Raw genomic sequence first — 19017 nt, 5'->3', positions numbered from 1 at the left:
GAGAGAAGCACACACACGGAGATTAAAAAAAAAAAAAGTGGAGACAGACACGCAGACTTAGTGTCAGAGACTGACAGAGACGTGAAAGGGGGTGTGTGGACTGGGGTGAATGCAGAGTGCCGGATAGAGTTTGGACAAACTTTTGCGTGAGCGGAAGACCTGAGGGCAGACAGACAGAGCTCGCGTCTTCTGCACGTTTAACACGGCCAGCTAGGAGAGACGGGGGGAACGAGGTTATTGACGGAGTGAACTGTCAGCCCCACTGAGAGACACTTTCCCCGAGCTACCCAAACTGTCTCTCTCTGTATTCCACCAGCCTTCAGCCTTCCCACCTTCTGATCAGCCTACTTTCCAACTGACCTATTTACCTACCCACGTACCCACTTCCCCCCCCTCCCCCTCATGGCCTGACTAAGCGCGTTGGGTAATGCTGCTGGTCCAGGCATCTGCTTAGCGGATTTGTGTAGCGTATATGGATTTGTCCGAACGCAATAACACCTCCTTGAGAAACCAAACTAAACTGAACTGTGCCTAACTACCTTCATTTCGCTTTCCGAACTCCCGCTCCACGTACCTGTTTACCTGCCTAGATTCTTACCTGCCTTCGTACCTTCCTTCATGTTTCTTGGTCTATCCCTTTCTTGAACTGGTCCGGGAGTTTACTGAGGATGTGCAATATCTATCATTGTTCAAGGTGTACATTTGCGGAGTAGATGGTGGGGAATATAACCCGTCCTAAGAATGGCCACCAGATGGACTCCCAAGAGTGCACCTCTCTTCGCTGGACAGCAGGTGGAGAAGGAGTGCCGTGGATGACCAAGGGGCACGTGTCACAGAACGGTGAACTGGAGGAGAATGGCAGTATCTGATTCCTTAATCGACACAGTACGGGACAGGCAGTAGAGGAATTCTCTGGTGGCCTCTCTCTCTCTCTCTCTCTCTCTCTGTCTGTCTGTCACACACACACACACACACACACACACACACACACACACACACACACACACACACACAAAGCACACAAACACACACGCTCGCGCGCACTCACGAACCAAGAGTGAGAGGTGATTAAAAAGAAGAACGTTTCTGTCTTAGCATTTCATTCAAGCAGATAAAAGAAAAGAAAAGAAAGCTGGGATGGCCTATGATTTCTTATTTATAGGTAATAATTTCAGCACAATGTTCAAACCTCTCTCTCTCTCTCTCTCTCTCTCTCTCTCTCTCTCTCTCTCTCTCTCTCTCTCTCTCTCTCTCTCTCTCTCAGCGATGTTGTGTGTCTCAGTCTGACGCTGTGTTATACTCGTACATTATACATGTATTAAGTATTCAGTATAACTACATTTATATGCTTACATGTTTGTGTGTCTCTTAGAACAACGGCAGATGTGTAAGTCGGCCAAAGTGCTAATATCTTCACCGTTGGAAAATAAAGATTCATTCATTCATTCATTCATTCATTCATTCATTCTCTCTCTCTCTCTATCTATCTATCTTTCTCTCTCTCTCTCTCTCACTCCCTCCCTCTCTCTCTCTCCATGTATCTATCTGTCTGTCTGTCTTTCTGTCTCTCTCTATCTGTCTCTCTGTCTCTGTCTGTCTCTCTCTCTCTCTGTCTGTCTTCATCTCCCTCTTCCACCTATCACCTTCTCTCTCTATTTCTATCGCACCTTCGTGTAAAGGCTTGTGTCGACCCAACAAACCATCCTCACATCAGTACAGGCAAATTTCTGCCCGATTCATCTATCACACCCTACCCTTCGCGACGTCATGAGGAAGATAAAGAAGAAGAAAAAGAAGAAGAAGAAGAAGAGAGACAGAAAGAAGGGGATGAAAATGGAAGGGGCTAAAGCCCTCCAACTTCTGCACAATACAATATGCGCCTTGTCAGAAGCCAGCGGAATGCGAAGTTACGGACACACTGCCCTACTCCTCAACCCAAACAAACACACGATATTAAGTTTGCTTAATACTTGGCTGCAGGGCCCCTGCTGAATGGTGCCAATCGGTGCCGGACAGAAAGAGGTGGTGAGGCGTGGGGCAGGGGGAAGGGGGTTTAAGAGAGCACTGGTGATGAGGGGGAAAAACAGACATGGAGAGAGAGAGAGAGAGAGAGGGGGGGGGTGTGGAGTGGGTGGGGGTGGGGGGGGGGTAGGGTATAACAGAAAAGGGAGAAAAGGGGCCACATAAAGGGGAAGGGTGACAGGGAATCAGAGAGAGAGAGACAGAATTCGACATGGTGATCACCCCCGAAAACGGAGTATGGTTGCCTACATGGCGGGGTAAAAAGCCCACTCGTGTACATGCGAGTGAACGTGGGAGTTGCAGCCCACAAACGCAGAAGAAGAAGAAGACATGGTGATCTCTACGAAACTGCCTGCGTTGAAAATATATATCGAGAGAGAGAGAGAGGTGGGGTGCAGGGGAGAGAGTGACAGAGGGTAGCAGTACTAAGAGTAGATACAGGGATTGAGGCTCGGACTGATGGAAAGTGACAGACAGACAGACAGACAGACAGGTAGGCAGGTAGGAAGACAGACAAGCAAAGAACAGACAGACATGCAAGCAGACAAACAGAAAGCTGCATTTCCGTCTTTCAGATAAACTGTTATATCTAACGTGACGTATACGGACCGGACCACACCCTTTTACGTCTTCTGGAAACTGAAACTGAAACTGATTTTCCCAACGGTGTGTGTTCAACAGCAACCACCCCACTCCCACCCCAGTCACACACACACACACACACACACACACACACACACACACACACACACACACACACAGAGAGAGAGAGAGAGAGAGAGAGAGAGAGAGAGAGAGAGAGAGAGCAAATACACAACACAGGAAAGCACTGACCATGTTACGAATCAGCGCCCATGACTTACAAATCGAACTGTGTGATACTTGTAACAGTTTAGAAGATGAGATTCACCTTTTAGACAATTGTGTAAAGTACAACACTTACAGACACAGTTTCCTAATCGATATATGTCGTCCAAATGGAAAGCCTAGTGAATTGCTCCTTCTAACAGAAATACAGCCAAGGCTGGCGAAATTTTGTTCATGAATGTTTCTCTTCTTAATATGCTTATGTTTATGCTTCATTGTGTCTTATAAACTTTAAGGTTTTATGACAATAAAAAGTATCCTATTCTATTCACACACACACACACACACACATACATAGACACACAACCACCACCACCACCACCACTGAAGCCATGACACGACAGTTTTATGACATAAATCTATCCACGTCAGTGACAGCTGACGCACATTCTGTGACGGCCTTGGGAGACCACCAGTGCCAGACTACTTCCTCTTTCGTGTTGCTGCGTCTCGGCATCCTCTGTCTGATTCTTCTCTTGTGTGTTGCTCGAGCGCTGTCTCGAATCTGACGTCTGTGTCTGGAAACATTACTGACGTTGCAGGTTCTTTTGTTGGTTGTGTGTGTGTGTGTGTGTGTGTGTGTTGTGTGTGTGTGTGTGTATGTCTGTGTGTGTGTGTGTTGTGTGTGTGTGTGTGTGTGTGTGTGTGCGTGTCTGTGGGTGTGGGTGTATTGTGTTTGTGTATTGTGTGTGTGTGTGTGTGTGTGTGTGTGTGTGTGTGTGTGTCTGTGCGTGTCTGTGAGTGTGTATGTGTATGTGTGTGTGTTTCTTTGTTATCGTTATTCAAGACCGTTGAGGGCAGTTTTTTTTGTTTGTGTTTTTTTCCTTGAAGTTTTAACGGCAGCGTATTGTATTTTTCAAAGTCTGTTTTTTTGTTTTGTTTTGTTTTTTTTGTTGCTATTTTTTTTTTATTTTTTTTTTTTTTTTGCAGGTGTGTTGACAGCGAGAGTAGTGCTGTTGTCAGCTGTCTTAGAGAGAGAGATAGAGAGACAGAGACACAGACAGACAGACAGATACAGAGAGACAGAGAACATGTGTTATTTGCAGGCTTTGAACATGAGCAGCAGTTTAACCGATATACATCTCGTGTCATTCCCCATGCACGATGATGGGAAATATCAAAACACATAACACAAATCAATATATATATATATATATATTTTTTTTTTTTTTTTTTTTTTTTTAACAAACAGAAATATAAAACCAATGCACTGTCCTCACAAACCAGCGATAGTGACAAACTAGCAGCAACAACAACAACAACAGCGATAGCAACAAGAGACAGTCCAAGACAGAACTAGTTCTCTCATTGTTGAATTTCTTATAGTGATCATGGTTCGAGGCCTGTTTCGATACGGTGCTGCGAGAAATCACTTTTCTTTACTCCCTTCATCTACCAGACTTCGGCTGGCGACGGTTAAAAACGACAGGAAGGAGAGGATTGGGCATATGACGCGCCCCAGACACAGTGGGTATGAGTTCACTGGCCCGATGGCGGATAAAAGGCTGTGGAGCCTGTGACCTTTTAACTTGTTTTTTATTTATTTATTTTTTTTAATTTAAGGGCATTCACTCTTGGCTGCTGACAGAGGGAGATCTTGCGTCATGAGGTCTTCGGTGAGTGATTACTTCACGAGTGTCTACTTTCCTCTGAAAGCTTCTCTGAAGGCCTTCAACATTAGCCACGACACATGGGAGCTAAATGCAATGGATAGACCAAAGTGGCGTTCAGCTGTCCACAAAGGCGCCAAATCCTGTGAGGCCAACAAAATCGCTGCAGCAGAGCAACGCAGACAGGCCAGGAAAAGCAGTGCCAGCAAGTCCCCGACAGCCGCCACCATCCCCTGTCCACACTGCGTCAGAACCTTCCAGGCGCGGATTGGCCTGACCAGTCATCTGCGCACCCACAGAGCCCAACCCACCCACCCCCAGGATGACTAGATGGTCCTCGTCGATCCCGACGGACGAACCACACACACTTCACGAGTGATGGGGCGTCCATTTGTTTCGTGTTATTTTTTCAACGTCAGCTTCTTATTTCTTATCTCCCCCTTCATCATCATCATCATCATTGTCGTCGTCGTCAGTCGTTGTCATCTTCGACGATGCCTTCATCATTATCTTCGTCGTCGTAGTCGTTATCATCGTTATCGTCGTTGTCATCATCACATTTTCATCGTCATCATCATCGTCGTCGTCATCATCACCATCATGATGTCTTTGTTTACTCTATCTCTGTCTCTCTCTGTCTCTCCCTCTCTCTGTCTCTGTCTCTCTGTCTCTGTCTCTCTCTCTCTCCCTGTCTCTCTCTGTTTCTCTCTGTCTCTCTGTCTCAGGAATTCTGTGACAACAATGATGAAAGTTAGAATTAATTTACAATGCACGAGAAACACTTTTGTTCTACAGGTTAAGTTAGTACGTATTTTACATTTTGTTGTGGTTGAGTGATCACCATATTGTGTACTTTTGACCTCTTTCTAGGGGCCGGAGGCCTGGAGATTAAAGTTTTGTTCTTGTTCTTCTTGTTCTTGTTCTGTCTCTGTCTCTGTCTGTCTGTCTGTCTGTCTGTCTGTCTGTCTGTCTGTCTGTCTGTCTCTCTCTCTCTCTCTCTCTCTCTCTCTCTCTCTCTCTCTCTCTCTCTCATGTTTAATCCCCATTTATGCAGATGTTGTCTTGTCGTTTTCTTTTTTTTTTCTTCCATCGATATAACTATTCCCCCATCTCTCTCACCTTCATTTAAGAGTTTATAAATATCACACAGACTATCAATCGCAGAACTCAGGGGAGGAAAGTCTCTGCTAGATCTACATTCATCGATCCGACTCCAGACCATCGAGACGTCGGGACGAGAGAGAGAGAAAAAAAAGGAGAGAGAAGAAAAACAGGGAAGAAGAAAAAAGAAAAGAGAAAAAAAAAGGTACCAAACTTCTGCGCAATACAGTATGTGGACTTGTCAGGTGCAGGTTGCTGCCATGCAAAGTGAAGCCAGCGAAAAGCCTAAGTTGGGACACATTGCCCACGCAAACGCGCCGCTGAATTAAGTTTGCTTCGGACTCGACTGCCGTCTGCTGAATGGAGCCAGTCGGATCCAAAGAGTATATAAGAGGGTTGTGTGGGTGAGCAGAGGAAGGGGGGGTCGGTGGAGGGGGGCGGAGGGTAGGGCAATGTTAGACAGTGGGAGAGTGAGAGAAATGGGTTAGGAGAGATGGGGACAGAGAGATGGGGGGGGGGGGGGGGGGGCGTGGGGGGGGGGCGGGGGGGGGGAGGTGGGTAGAGATGGGAATGACAACGGAAAGAGTGAGACTGTGGAGGTGGGCGGGGAGCCGGGGTTAGGGGGGGGGTGGGGGGGGGGGCAGATGCAACAGAAGAAAGAAAAACAAACGGCGACGAGGAGGCAAAGGGGCGTGGGGGGTGGGGTGGAGGGGACAAGGACAGAGAGTGAGAGAGAGAGAGAGAGAGGTGGGTGAAGAGGAAGGTAGAGAGAGGCAGAGCGAGTGACGAAGAGAACAACAGAAAGAAGGGGAGAGAAATACTACCGAAGGGTGATACTGAGACAGAGAGAGAAGGATGGGGAATGATGATGGAAGACTGACAGACACAAAATGATAACGAGAGAGACAGACAGACAGACAGACAGGCAGACAGATATACACACAGACAGACATACACAGACAGTTAAACATGCACACAGACAGTTAAACATAATAAGAGACAGACAGACAGACAGACATGCACACAGATACATGCACACAGACAGTCAAACATAGCAAGAGACAGACACACAGATGATGACAGACATACAAGCAGACAAATATCGAGAGGCAGACAGACAGACAGACAAACACAGAGAGAAAGAGGGAGGGGTGAGAGAGAGAAAATTGAGAGAGAGAAAGAGAGAGGGTGAGAGAGAAAATTGAGAGACAGAGACACACACAGAGAACATATTTGCATTTCTGCCGGCCAGCCCAACAAGTTTATCTCTGGACTTGAGTGGATTTTGAAATCGGAAAGTGAGGAAAGATGCCCCTTACATTTTTGTCGTTGTTGTTTGTTTGTTTAACATTTGTTTTTGACTCACTTGTGTAAACAAAGTGAGTCTATGTTTTAACCCGGTGTTCGGTTGTCTGTGTGTGTGTGTGTGTGTGTGTGTGTGTGTGTGTGTCTGTGTGTGCGTGTGTGTGTGTGTGTGCGCGCGCGCGCGCGCGCGTGTTTGTGTGTGTGTGTGTGTGTCCGTGGTAAACTTTAACATTGACATTTTCTCTGCAAATACTTTGTCAGTTGACACCAAATTAGGCATAAAAATAGGAAAAATTCAGTTCTTTCCAGTCATCTTGTTTTAAACAATATTGCACCTCTGGGATGGGCACAAAAAAATAAAGAATGAAGCCTAATTATTTGCAAACTGCATTTACTGTTATATTTATATTTTTTGTATTCTCTAAACTTGGCACTTTGATCTGATATTCTGACCCAACAACAAGAGCAGTCACTATTATCATTTTTTTTAAAATTCAAACAGGAACTTCTTTTGCTCAGCATGGAAGTTTTATTTATTTTGCAAACGTTTTGGTGCAGATAGTAAAAAAGGGAAATTACTCTGTAATAAATGCTAGGGGACTTAATTTATCACAAGTGAGTCTTGAAGGCCTTGCCTCTCTTGTTTTAGTTGTTTCATATCTGTATTGGTTCCGTGAGCCACACGCATGCTGCACGAGTCATGGGAAGAGAGAAGGGGGGGGGGCAAGGGGGGGAGGTGTCAGTGACTGTTTTCCTTTTCCTTCCTTCAAAAGCCTAGCATACAGACACATTCATTCATTCATTCATTTATTCATTCATTCGTCTTTATTTCCGACCGTGTTTGTTTGATGGCATAACTGTTCACCGTTGAGCAGCACACCCTGAACTCAAGTCATGACACGACAAGGCTCGTGTCATCCATCTGATATCCATTGGCAGTCAGTGCAGCACGTCACAGCCTGAGAAGTATCCTGCTTCCACCCCCCCACCCAACCCCCCAACCCCCAGCCCATCATTTCCAATGCCAGAACCTCTTCTTAGTGTTCCTGTGTCTCCCAGGTATCTGGAACCGACTGTCCTCTTTATGCTCGGGATCTGTCGTCTCTAATTGAGCATCGCTAACGGTGCTGTCTTCTTCTTCGTGTCATCATCTTTTCTTGTCTTGTGTGTCATTGTTGTGCTCAAGGACTGTCGAGGGCATTGACTTTTTTTCTTTCTTTCTTTCTTTCTTTCTTTTTGCACTATGACATGCAGTGTTATCTTTCAGGGTTCATTGCTGCAGTTGTGCTGATGAAGCGATTTTTTTGCATCTCTTCTGGGTGTTTCTGTTCTTCTCTCCGTCTCTCTCTGTCTCTGTCTCTGTCTGTCTGTCTGTCTGTCTCTCTGTCTCCCCTCTGATCCGATACTGTTTATTTATTCATTCATTTATTTATTTTCTAATATGTATATTCTTAATATTGTCATGATATGGCTGTTTGCCCGAGTCGGTTTAGTCATTCAGCGTTTAGTTCGCTCTGTGTGTGTGTGTGTGTGTGTGTGTGTGTGTGTGTGTGTGTGTGGAGCGAGGACGGAGGAAGGGGTTGGGGTTCAAGAGGCAGACAGACAAACCTAATCTGAGAGGCATTCAAAGACAGACAGTCATGCATTTCTGCCCGTCAGCCCGACTTGTGTGTGTGTGTGTGTGTGTGTGTGTGTGTGTGTGTGTGTGTGTGTGTGTGTGTGTGTGTGTGTGTGTGTGTGTGTGTGTGTGCGTGCGTGCGTGCGTGTGTGTGTGTGTGTATGTATGTGTGTGTGTGTGCGTGCGTGTGTGTGTGTGTGTGTGTGTATGTGTGTGTGTGTGTGTGTGTGTGTGTGTGTGTGTGTGTGTGTGTGTGTGTGTGTGTGTGTGTGTGTGTGTGTGTGTGTGTGTGTGTGTTTGCTTGAGTTGATTTCACTGTGGAAAAGTGCAGGGAGTATTTCTTTACTTTTTTTCCTTCCCCGCAATACCCTTTTGTGCTTTTTTTTTTTTTCTTTCTTTTACATGTGGGAAACACGTATCATTAAACTCAGTCATGGGAGGCGGTGACTGTTCCGTTGCTTCTTTCTCTCTGCCTTTGATGTCTGCTGCACAGACTGCCTATTACACAGAGGCGGAGAAAATTCCTTTGACAAAATGAAACGAAAGAAAGAAATAAAAGACAAAAAACCCCAACCAAAACCAAAACAAAACAAAAACAAAAAAAAAAAACCCGCTGTGATGAGGCAGAAAATAAAGTTTAACATTGTTGTTCTTGCTGTTAGTGTTGTTGTCGTTGTTATTGTTGTTGTCTTCGTTGTTGGTGTTGTTGTTGTTGTTGTTGTCGTCGTGGTCGTCTTTTTCTTCTTGGAGTCTGTAAGGTGATGATGAACATGATAGTATGCTGATGGTGAGTGCACTGCAGACTTTATTCAACATGTGGAACCAAAATGGTCGAGATAATTGCCTTCAGGGACCAGGACTGAAGACCGGGGGGCGAGGTGGGGGGCGGGGGGGGGGGCAACGGAGAAAGGGGCGAGAGGAGGCGGGAGGGGGGTGGGTGGGCTGGGGGCGGCGATAATGAAAATACATACCAAGATACATTAGATCTCATAGAATAAAGAGAGAGAGAGATTGGGGGGGGGGGGGGGGGGGGGGAAGAGAGAATTGTTTGTGGAGTTTAACATGGATAATTTCCGGATCAACAATGTTGTGTCATAATTTCCGGATCAACAATGTTGTGTCATGTATCGACGAAAGCAACACCACAGGCACATGATAAACACATGATACCAATCACACATTTGCAAAAAATGGAAACACGAGTCCTCGTGAATTGCGCCACAAACTAACTTTAGAACAAGTAAAGCATCAACATAAAGCAGTTTCTATTATGTTAATGTCTTTAAAATCATTTGCTCGTTTTCTTGAGTCATTTGCTTATCTAACAAAGAACGAGAGAGAAGGGGTTGGGGAGACAGAGAGACAGACAGACAGACAGACAGACAGAGAGACAGACAGACAGACAGACAGACAGATAGAATGTCTGTGACTGGGGTGCGTACTTTTCTATTTATCAAACAATGCGGATTCCCTGACGACTGTTGATAAAGCTTCTTTGTGCCACACTGTTTTTTTGGTGGTTTTTTTTTTTTTAATGCGTTGAATAATTGATTTTCAGGTCATATGACAACAGTTTTGAGTTGCTGTGGCTCTTGTCTTTTTCTTTCTTTCTGCCCCTTCCTATCTCTGTGGCTGCCTTCACCTCTACACTCCATCTCGCTCACTACAATCGGCTTCCGGGATCCACTCTATTTACGCATACCCAGATTCTTCTTCTTCTCGTATGCACACGAGTGGGCTTTTACGTGTATGACCGTTTTTACCCCGCCATGTAGGCAGCCATACTCCGTTTTCGGGGGTGTGCATGCTGGGTATGTTCTTGTTTCCATAACCCACCGAACGCTGACATGGATTACAGGATCTTTAACGTGCGTATTTGATCTTCTGCTTGCATATACACACGAAGGGGGTTCAGGCACTAGCAGGTCTGCACATATGTTGACCTGGGAGATCGTAAAAATCTCCACCCTTTACCCACCAGGCGCCGTCACCGTGATTCGAACCCAGGACCCTCAGATTGACAGTCCAACGCTTTAACCACTCGGCTATTGCGCCCGTCATACCCAGATTCAAACGCTCGACTGTTGGCCGCCGTTCTTTCTCTGTCTCTGGACCTTGCGATTGGAATGAACTTCCTGTTTCGCTTCGTCAAGTCTCCACTCTCAGCTCTTTCAAGTCTGGCCTTAAAACCCACCTCTTCCCAAAATAGCCCCCCCCCCCCCCCCCCTTACCTGCCCTTCCTGTCTTTAGTTTCTACAGTTTTAGAGTTATGCATGCGTGTGAATGACTGGTGCGAAAGCACTTTGGTTTGTCTCTGCACAAGATTCAGCGCTATATAAATGCCATTATTATTATTATTATTATTATTATTATTATTATTATTATTCATCTCTTCCTGTTTCAGTCTCTATCTATCTGTCTGTCTGACTCTGTTTACCTGCTTCTGTCTCTCTCTCTGTCCGTCTCTCTGTTTATGTCTGTCTCTTTTTCTTTTTATCTCTCAGTGTGTGTGTGTGTGTGTGTGTGTGTGTGTGTGTGTGTGTGTGTGTGTGAGTGTGTGTGTGTGTGTTTGATAGAGAGAGAGAGAGAGAGAGAGAGAGAGAGAGAGAGAGAGAGAGAGAGAGATGAGAGACAGACCCACAGACAGCCAAACAGAAAGGTGGATGTAAGCCTAGCTGATCCTACTTTCCCAGTCATTCATCTTCTCCTAAGCCACAGTGTCGACGTTTAGAGTTTTCCAGTTTCAGGCATCCGGAAGACGCCGTGTCCCTGCCATGGAGTGTGGCTGGAACTGTGGTGTCCCTTCTCCAGTATTTCCCATTTCGCTTCCTTCAGAAAACAGAGGTTTATTTTGTTTGTTTGTTGTTGTTGTTGTTTTTCCCCCACCGGATATTAAGTTTTGATGACTTTCTGTAGTTGTTACTCAGTAATATGATCTTGGGTTTTAAACTGTTCTTTCCGATGTTTTGTTAGGTGTCGGTCTGTGTGTGTGTGTGTGTGTGTGTGTGTGTGTGTGTGTGTGTGTGTGTGTGTGTGTGTCTTTGAGTCTCTGTGTGCAGCATCTGTCTGTGGGAGACAGAGAGATGGAACCAATGTCCATGTGCTGGTTCATATTGTGTATAGAGAGGGACAAACAGGGACGCGGGGGCGCACGGTGTGGGAATCTCTGTGTGTTAATGGGCGAGTACAATATGGACGAGAGAAAAAACGCAGAATTAACCAGGCGAAGAAGTTTTGGTGTCTTTTGGAGTATGTTTTGTCCTGTCTGGTGTGATCTTTGCTTCCCAACTCACTCACTAACTCCCCCCCATCCCCCCATTTCTCCTCGCCGCCCCCCCCCCCCGCCCCCCCCCCCGCACACACACACACACACACACACACACACACACACACACACACCCGCCCCCTTATCTGTCCTGAGCGCAACCTCTTACCCCACAAAACCAACATGCTAATCCCTATCCTCCAGTGTGAAACGAAACGACTTCCGCTTAGGCTTCTTCATTCACGACGTGTTGGAAAAACCCTCTGAGGTTTCGGGGCCCTAAGCTGCTGGATAAGGCTGGCGGTTTCCATCAGTCCCGTGACAGCCCGCAAAGGCTTTCACACGCGTCAGTCTTCTTCTTCTGATCTTCTCGTGGGGGTCGACGTCTGTGTCTCTCAGCAGCTCAAGGAGCTGATGTGTGTCAGTTGTGTGCGTCGTGGGAAAGTATGTTGCTGAAGTTGCAGTTTCTGCTCTTGCATTTATTTACTTTTCTACGTTGTTGTATTGTTTGGGTTTTTTTTGGTTTGTTTTTTTGGGGTGGGTGGGGGGTGGAGGGGGGGGGTTGTTTACTGTTGTTGTTTTTCTGCTGAAAAGCTGATTGCGTTACTTTGATTGTTTGCGTCTTTTGTTTTTTTTTTGTTTTTTTTTTTTTTTGTATTTTGTATTTCTTTTTATCACAACAGATTTCTCTGTGTGAAATTCAGGCTGCTCTCCCCAGGGAGAGCGCGTCGCTACACTACAGCCCCACCCTTTTTTTTTTCTTTTTTTTTTTTTCATTTTTTCCTGCGCGCGGTTTTATTAGTTTTTCCTATCGAAGTGAATTTTTCTACAGAATTTTGCCAGGAGCAACCCTTTTGTTGCCGTGGGTCCTTTACGTGCGCTAAGTGCATGCTGCACACGGGACCTCGGATTATCGTCTCATCCGAATGACTAGCGTCCAGACCACCACTCAAGGTCTAGTGGAGAGGGAGAAAATATCGGCGGCTGAGCCGTGATTCGAACCAGCGCGCTCAGATTATCTCGCTTCCTAGGCGGACACGTTACCTCTAGGCCATCACGCCACATCACTCCACCTTTCAAAAGGTTTATGTTGCTGTTGTTTGCAAAATGTTCAGGAGGTATGTGTGTGAGGCTGTGCGTTGGAGTTGATGGGAAGGGGGCGGGGGGATTATGGAATGAAGATGAAAGACAGACATAGACAGAAAGAGAGGGAGAATGCTGAAAAGAGATAGGAAAGAGAGATGGAGAGAGTCACGGAGACAAGACAAGTCAAGACAAGACAAAGATGTTAATGTCCATTCAGCGTTACAACGCCCTTCAGACAAGGGGGCAAGAAACAACACGCATTCTTGTGAACACCTCAAGAAATTTTCATGATCATTTGAACTATAAACACCGACGCGCACGCACGCTTTCAAACAGAAACAAATTCATTCACGCACGCTCACTCTCGCGCAAGGTCGCGAGCGCCAAGTCGCAACTATCCCTGTCTGAACCCCCATCACCCCCCCCCCCCCGCCCCCCCCTCACCCCCTTCCCACCCTAGATTGTCACACACACACGCACACACACACCTCACTCACACATGCCACATACCCACAATCACACACACACGCACACACGCGCGCGCGCACTCGCGCGGACAGAGGATCATCTTGAGACGAATTCCTAGAATGTTAAATGATGTCACAATTAATAATTTCCATTTTCTTTTTTCTTATTTGCATTGCCTTTGCAATGAATCCCGCTAATTCTTTTTGGAAAAAAAATACGTTGTTTCATGAAAGAATGTTTGCCACACTGTTTTGATCAGGAACACCGGTGAACGAGCCCAGTTTTGAACAGTTTTTCCCTAATGTCACTGTAAGTAGTTGTCACTGTCACGGAGACAGCCACAGAGAGAGGCATGGAGAGAGAGAGAGAAAGAGATACAGAGCCTGCGTCTCTGTGCGTGAAAGTCATGTGTACAATAGAAGAAGAGATGAAGACGCAAAGAAAGAGACATATAGACAGACAGACAGACAGGCACAGAGATACACAGAGAAGAGAGAGAGAGAGAGTTCATCCTGCTTGTTGTGCTATACACTTTCTTGCACAAAAACCCAAAACACACAAGAAAAACAGCATTGCAATCATTGCTAACGACGCCGGCGGCACTGTCCTTTATATTATACATGAGCACCTTCTCCTTCCCCGTCCTCTCCTCTGCAAATACCCGTAACACATCCAGTTGCCCACACACCCACTTCGTATTTCCCAATAAAAAGCAGTATCATCTAAGACTTCTTCTTTCGAACCTTCCTAAATCCGCCCAGCATCTCGTGACCCTACGTAAGATAAGCCTGACTGATTCCATCAGTTCACTGGCAGACTTGGAAGTTTCCGATTTCCAACCCAGTCAGTCATCTTTTTTTCTAATCTCCGCTTCAAATTCAACGTGTGAGTTTTCCAATTCCAGGCTTTCAGAAGATGCTCTCTCTCTCTCTCTTTCCCTCTGTGTGTGTGTGTGTGTGTGTGTGTGTGTGTGTGTGTGTGTGTGTGTGTGTGTGTGTGTGTGTGTATGTGTCTGTGTGTCTGTGTGTGTGTGTGTGTCTGTGTGTGCCTGTCTGTGCCTGTGTCTGTGCATTTGTTTCTCTGTGTGTGTGTGTGTGTGTGTGTGTGTGTGTGTGTGTGTGTGTATTTGTCTGTGTTTGTGTGTATGTGTCTCTGTGTGCCTGTCTGTGTCTCTGTGTGTGTGCGTGTGTGTGTGTGCGTGTGTGTGTGTGTGTGTGTGTGTGTGTGTGTGTGTGTGTGTGTGTGTGTGTGTGTGTGTTTGTGTGTATGTGTGTCTGTCTGTGCCTGTCTGTGCCTGTGTATTTGTTTCTGTGTGATCGTTTGTGTGGCTGTCTGTCTATATGTCTTTCTGTGGGAGTCACAGGATGATACGGAGAGATGTACTTATATGCAGAGATAGAGAGAGAGAGAGAGAGAGAGAGAGAGAGAGAGAGAGAGAGTGTGTGTGTGTGTGTGTGTGTGTCTGTGAGAGTCTTTGTGCAGTGTAGACAAGACAAGACAGACACACAGTCAGAGGCATGGGTGTGGAGTTTCATCCTGACTTGTTCTGTAACACACCGAAACCAAGAATCAAAAAGGAAAAGGAAACAAAACATCGTCCATCGGTGACTTCCATGAGAGTTGTTACCACCCTTAAGTTCTTCCCCCATTCCTCATCTAAAAAAACCCGGCGCCCTTAACCGTTAGAGTTGACCCTAACATCCTATTGGCTTGTGATGGGATGAAGGTGGCAGAATGGTTTAGACACTTATCTGCCAGTAACGTGTCCGTGAGGGTCTGGGCTCGATTCCCGCTCTCGCCCTCTCTCCTCACACAGTGACGCCTCCTTGAGGAAGTGAAACTGAAACTTTAAGGTCACGTTGTTTGGTGCTGGGGTCGTGGTGTTGTGAAGGTGTCGTTGTCAGAGGGGATGGTGTCTTGGGTGTCTCTTCCGGTCCATCTGGTGCCATACCTCTTTGCCTCTGCCCTTAATATTGTATGTGTATGATCGACCACGAGAGGAGGCATCTGCTGTCCTGACAATCTGAGCTACAATTTGATTATTGTGGAAAGCGTCTTGCCCAAGTTACATCCCCACTCTCTCGGTACCAAGATGGTGTTGGGACAGTCGGCGTTAGAACGGTTCCCAAAGGCCGACTAGCCCCTAATGCTGCGTCACTAACAGCCCGTGCAATCTTGCCTCCTAATTTCAGAGTCATAGTCCTTCACAAAAGCCTACGCTGTAAATGACTTCCCACTGCAGCAGAGAAACCAGTGATCACGCCGTCCTCACTTAGCCCTTAGTGAAGCAGACAGTAAACATCTTTTTTGCCCGCTTGGATTCCTCCTCCATCACTGCCCATCTACTCACATATCGACCTTTCTCCTGGCCGCTTCTTGCAACCCCCACTCACTTCACGTGCCTAATGACGTTGCAAAAACACATCAAACAACCTCCCCTTATCCCCCGAGGCGCGAAGTAACACCCCCGATACGGTTTCTTCGTTCGCAGCTTCATGAATCAATGTGACTTTTCCTGACCGCGTGTTTGGTAAGCCTGGCTGATTCCATCAGTCTCTCTCTCTCTGGTTGGCTCAGCCTTTTGAAGATTTCCGCTTTTCACAGTCGTTCATCTTCTTCCAAGTCTCGGTGTCTGAGTCTTTGAGTTTTCTAGCTCCAGGCGCCTGGAAGATGCTGTGTGTTTGAATGTGTGTGTGTGTGTGTGTGTGTGTGTGTGTGTGTGTGTGTGTGTGTGTGTGTTTATTTTGTGTTTGTAATGATCACTGACCGATAGAGAGACAGAGAGAGATTCAGAAACGTGCGGACGTGTCAGCAGGGAACAATTTTTTGTCAGCATTTTCGCATAAACTCCTAAATCTGAATCGATCCAGGTTTGTTCTGTGCCATTTATTACTTAGTACTTTAATGTATTTTTCTGTCTGAAAAATGTTCTTAAAAGAGAGGAACTGATTGTATTTTTCTGACTCTTCAATGTGGGCATGCCAATCCTGTTTGAACGAATTAATCTATCTGTCTTTAAATTCTCCGCTAAATATTCGATCAGTGGCAAGAGAGAACTCAGAAAGTTTAATGTACATCGGCCTTGGGCCACAATACAATGGGGAAGGGTGGATCGGTGAGGTTGCATATAACATTATGTTATCCATAGCAACAAAAACAACAACAAAAACAAGTACAAACTGAATGAATATATACTTAAACAATGTGCCCATCATATAGACATTTGTTTTTATATAGTATTTCACCATGCTTGATCACTGACTGCAGATTAACTTTTTCCTTGTATTGATAGCATGGAAAATATATCTTGATACATTATGTCTATGATTGAAATTTGTTGCTCCAAGTAACACATGCAAGGGGAGTCTAGCCGATTCTTTTAATAGTCTCTTTCTTAAATCTTCATATACGATGCAGCTGAATAAAAAGTGCTGCTCGTTCTCAATTTCATCCCTACAAAATGGGCATGCTCTGTCCTGATCTGAATGACTGTATCGATGTACATTGTTGTTGAGTGGTAGAACGTTGAATCTTGTTTATGTAGTAGCAACGCGGAAACAATATGTATCCATTATCCAAAATATATCTCTCTTTTTCAAAGACAGTCTTAAACGATCTATAAATTTCATATCTATCACGGTCTCTGACAGCACCAGTCCATTCTTGGATGAACATATCAATAAGTCTCTGTTTAAATAAACTGAGGAACATCTTCACATTCCCTACTTCTTGTTGCATCCAAACAATACTAAAATCAGTTGAACATAAAATTTCTCTAACATTTGACACCCAACAGTGTTTTCCTGATCTGTCTAGTTCCAACAGTATTTGATATGCTTTATGTGGTAACCTTTCAATATCCATTTGTAGCAATTTAAATCAGAATCTTAAACATGATACACACGAATTTACGTATAAGGGATACCTGCCCAAATCTCCATATACCATTTTGTTAGGCGTCCTGGCCGGAAAACCCAGAAATCTTTTACACGCTAACAGGTTTACTTTTTTCTAAATGTTCCAATCTATCTAATCCCCATATCTCGGATGAGAATAATAGTATTGGTTTAATTTTGTAATCGAAAATTTTAACGAAAGTATTTGCAGTCATCTCCTTATACTTTTGAAATGCACTATTAAGTTGTATGACTGCCTTCTTTCCCTTCGTTGCTAGATGTAATGTACCTTCTTTTTTTTTTTTTTTTTTTTTTTTTTTTTGCACTAACCATGGTTGTAAAATTAAACCCTAAGTAACAATAATCATTTACTACTTCAAGTCTTTTACCATCGTAGAACCACTTCTCATATTTCCCCCAAAACCCTCCCTTTCTGAATACCATAACCTTGGTATTGTCAATGTTTACATTTAATTTTATATTATTACAGCAATCCTTTAAAACATTCAACTGATTCTGAAGGCCACTAGGTGTTGTCAATAGAAATGCTACATCGTCGGCAAATAAAAAATAAATAACTCCATAATGTCTGGGAGTAACTGTACCCCGTGTTTTCCCCTTTCACCCATATGAATAGTTAACTGGTTAATGAAAACTGAGAATAGCATTGGGCTCAACACACACCCTTGTCTCACACCCAAGGGAGTCTCAAATATATCCCTAAGGTCGTAATTAACACGAATACATGATACCAGTGAATTATATATAGCTTTCAGTGATGCAAGGAACTTACCTTTAACGCCTTGGTTTTTAATGCAATGCAATAGTTTATCATGTTTAACAGAATCAATTGCCTTTTTAAAATCAACAAAAGCAGCATAAAGTTTTCTACCCTTTATACTCAAACAGTTCTGAACAGCAGCATATAAAGTAAATACTTGATCAACAGTGGAATACTTTTTACGGAATCCTGCTTGACATTCTAGAATCTTTTAATTAAACACTGTACAAAGACCCCTAGGGCACCATCTACATCCCTGTTCAATCTGTTTGTGGCAATCGACATTCTATTTTGGATATCACTGCTCTCCCATGTCTCAACAAATTCATTCTCTCGTTCCTTATTCCATTTAAATCTCCCACTTTGCCGTGATTTTGGACTGTTTTTACATACCCACCAGTATCTTTGGGATTAATTTCCACTTTCATAACAACTGGTAAATGATCGGATTCAATCATATTTTCAATAAAAAGCGATGCGATATGGACAGACAAGAACAGGCCAATAGATACAACAAAATAACCTACACCACTTTCGCCAGAAGAGCCAATGAAAGTGCAGTTATCATCAAAACCTTTTTCACAAAGACCATTTAGTATAATACAATCAAATATATTACAAAATTAAATTAATTGGTTACCAAAATTATTCATTTGACTGTCCTGAGATTTCTTTGTAAACTGTTTGTGAATGGGAACAGCAGTTGGCTGGAAGTCACTACTATCGCCATTAAAAGAATAATTATTACAAGCAGATCTTGTATTGAGATCCCCAGTGGCGAGAGAGAGAGAGAGAGAGAGAGAGAGAGAGAGAGAGAGACTCAGAACATGAACTGAACACGTGGTTTTCGATCATTTTGTGTGTGCAATGACCTTTGAGAGAGAACTCAAAATCTTTGTCAATAACAACCCTTATGACTTTTTAGAGAGAGGGACAGACAGAGACACACAGAGACAGAGACAGAGACAGAAAAAGACAGAGAGAGAGAGAGAGTTTAT

At 44.6% G+C, this 19017-nt stretch overlaps 1 protein-coding gene across 1 annotated transcript in view; it reads left to right on the top strand.

The window, feature by feature from the left end:
- Positions 1-713: 713 nt before the first annotated feature.
- Positions 714-19017, top strand: part of LOC143291876 (rhomboid-related protein 2-like) — an 87495-nt gene continuing 69191 nt past the window's right edge. The window contains exon 1 of the mRNA XM_076602002.1: positions 714-861. Coding sequence (XP_076458117.1) covers positions 714-861 — 148 coding nt within the window. The remainder of the gene's footprint in view (positions 862-19017) is intronic.

This window comes from Babylonia areolata, chromosome 18 (genome assembly GCF_041734735.1).
Source record: "Babylonia areolata isolate BAREFJ2019XMU chromosome 18, ASM4173473v1, whole genome shotgun sequence".
NCBI classification, from domain to species: Eukaryota; Metazoa; Mollusca; class Gastropoda; order Neogastropoda; family Buccinidae; genus Babylonia; species Babylonia areolata.
The sequence above is the reverse complement of the archived record's forward strand: the minus strand, read 5'-3'. Positions and strand labels throughout refer to the sequence as shown.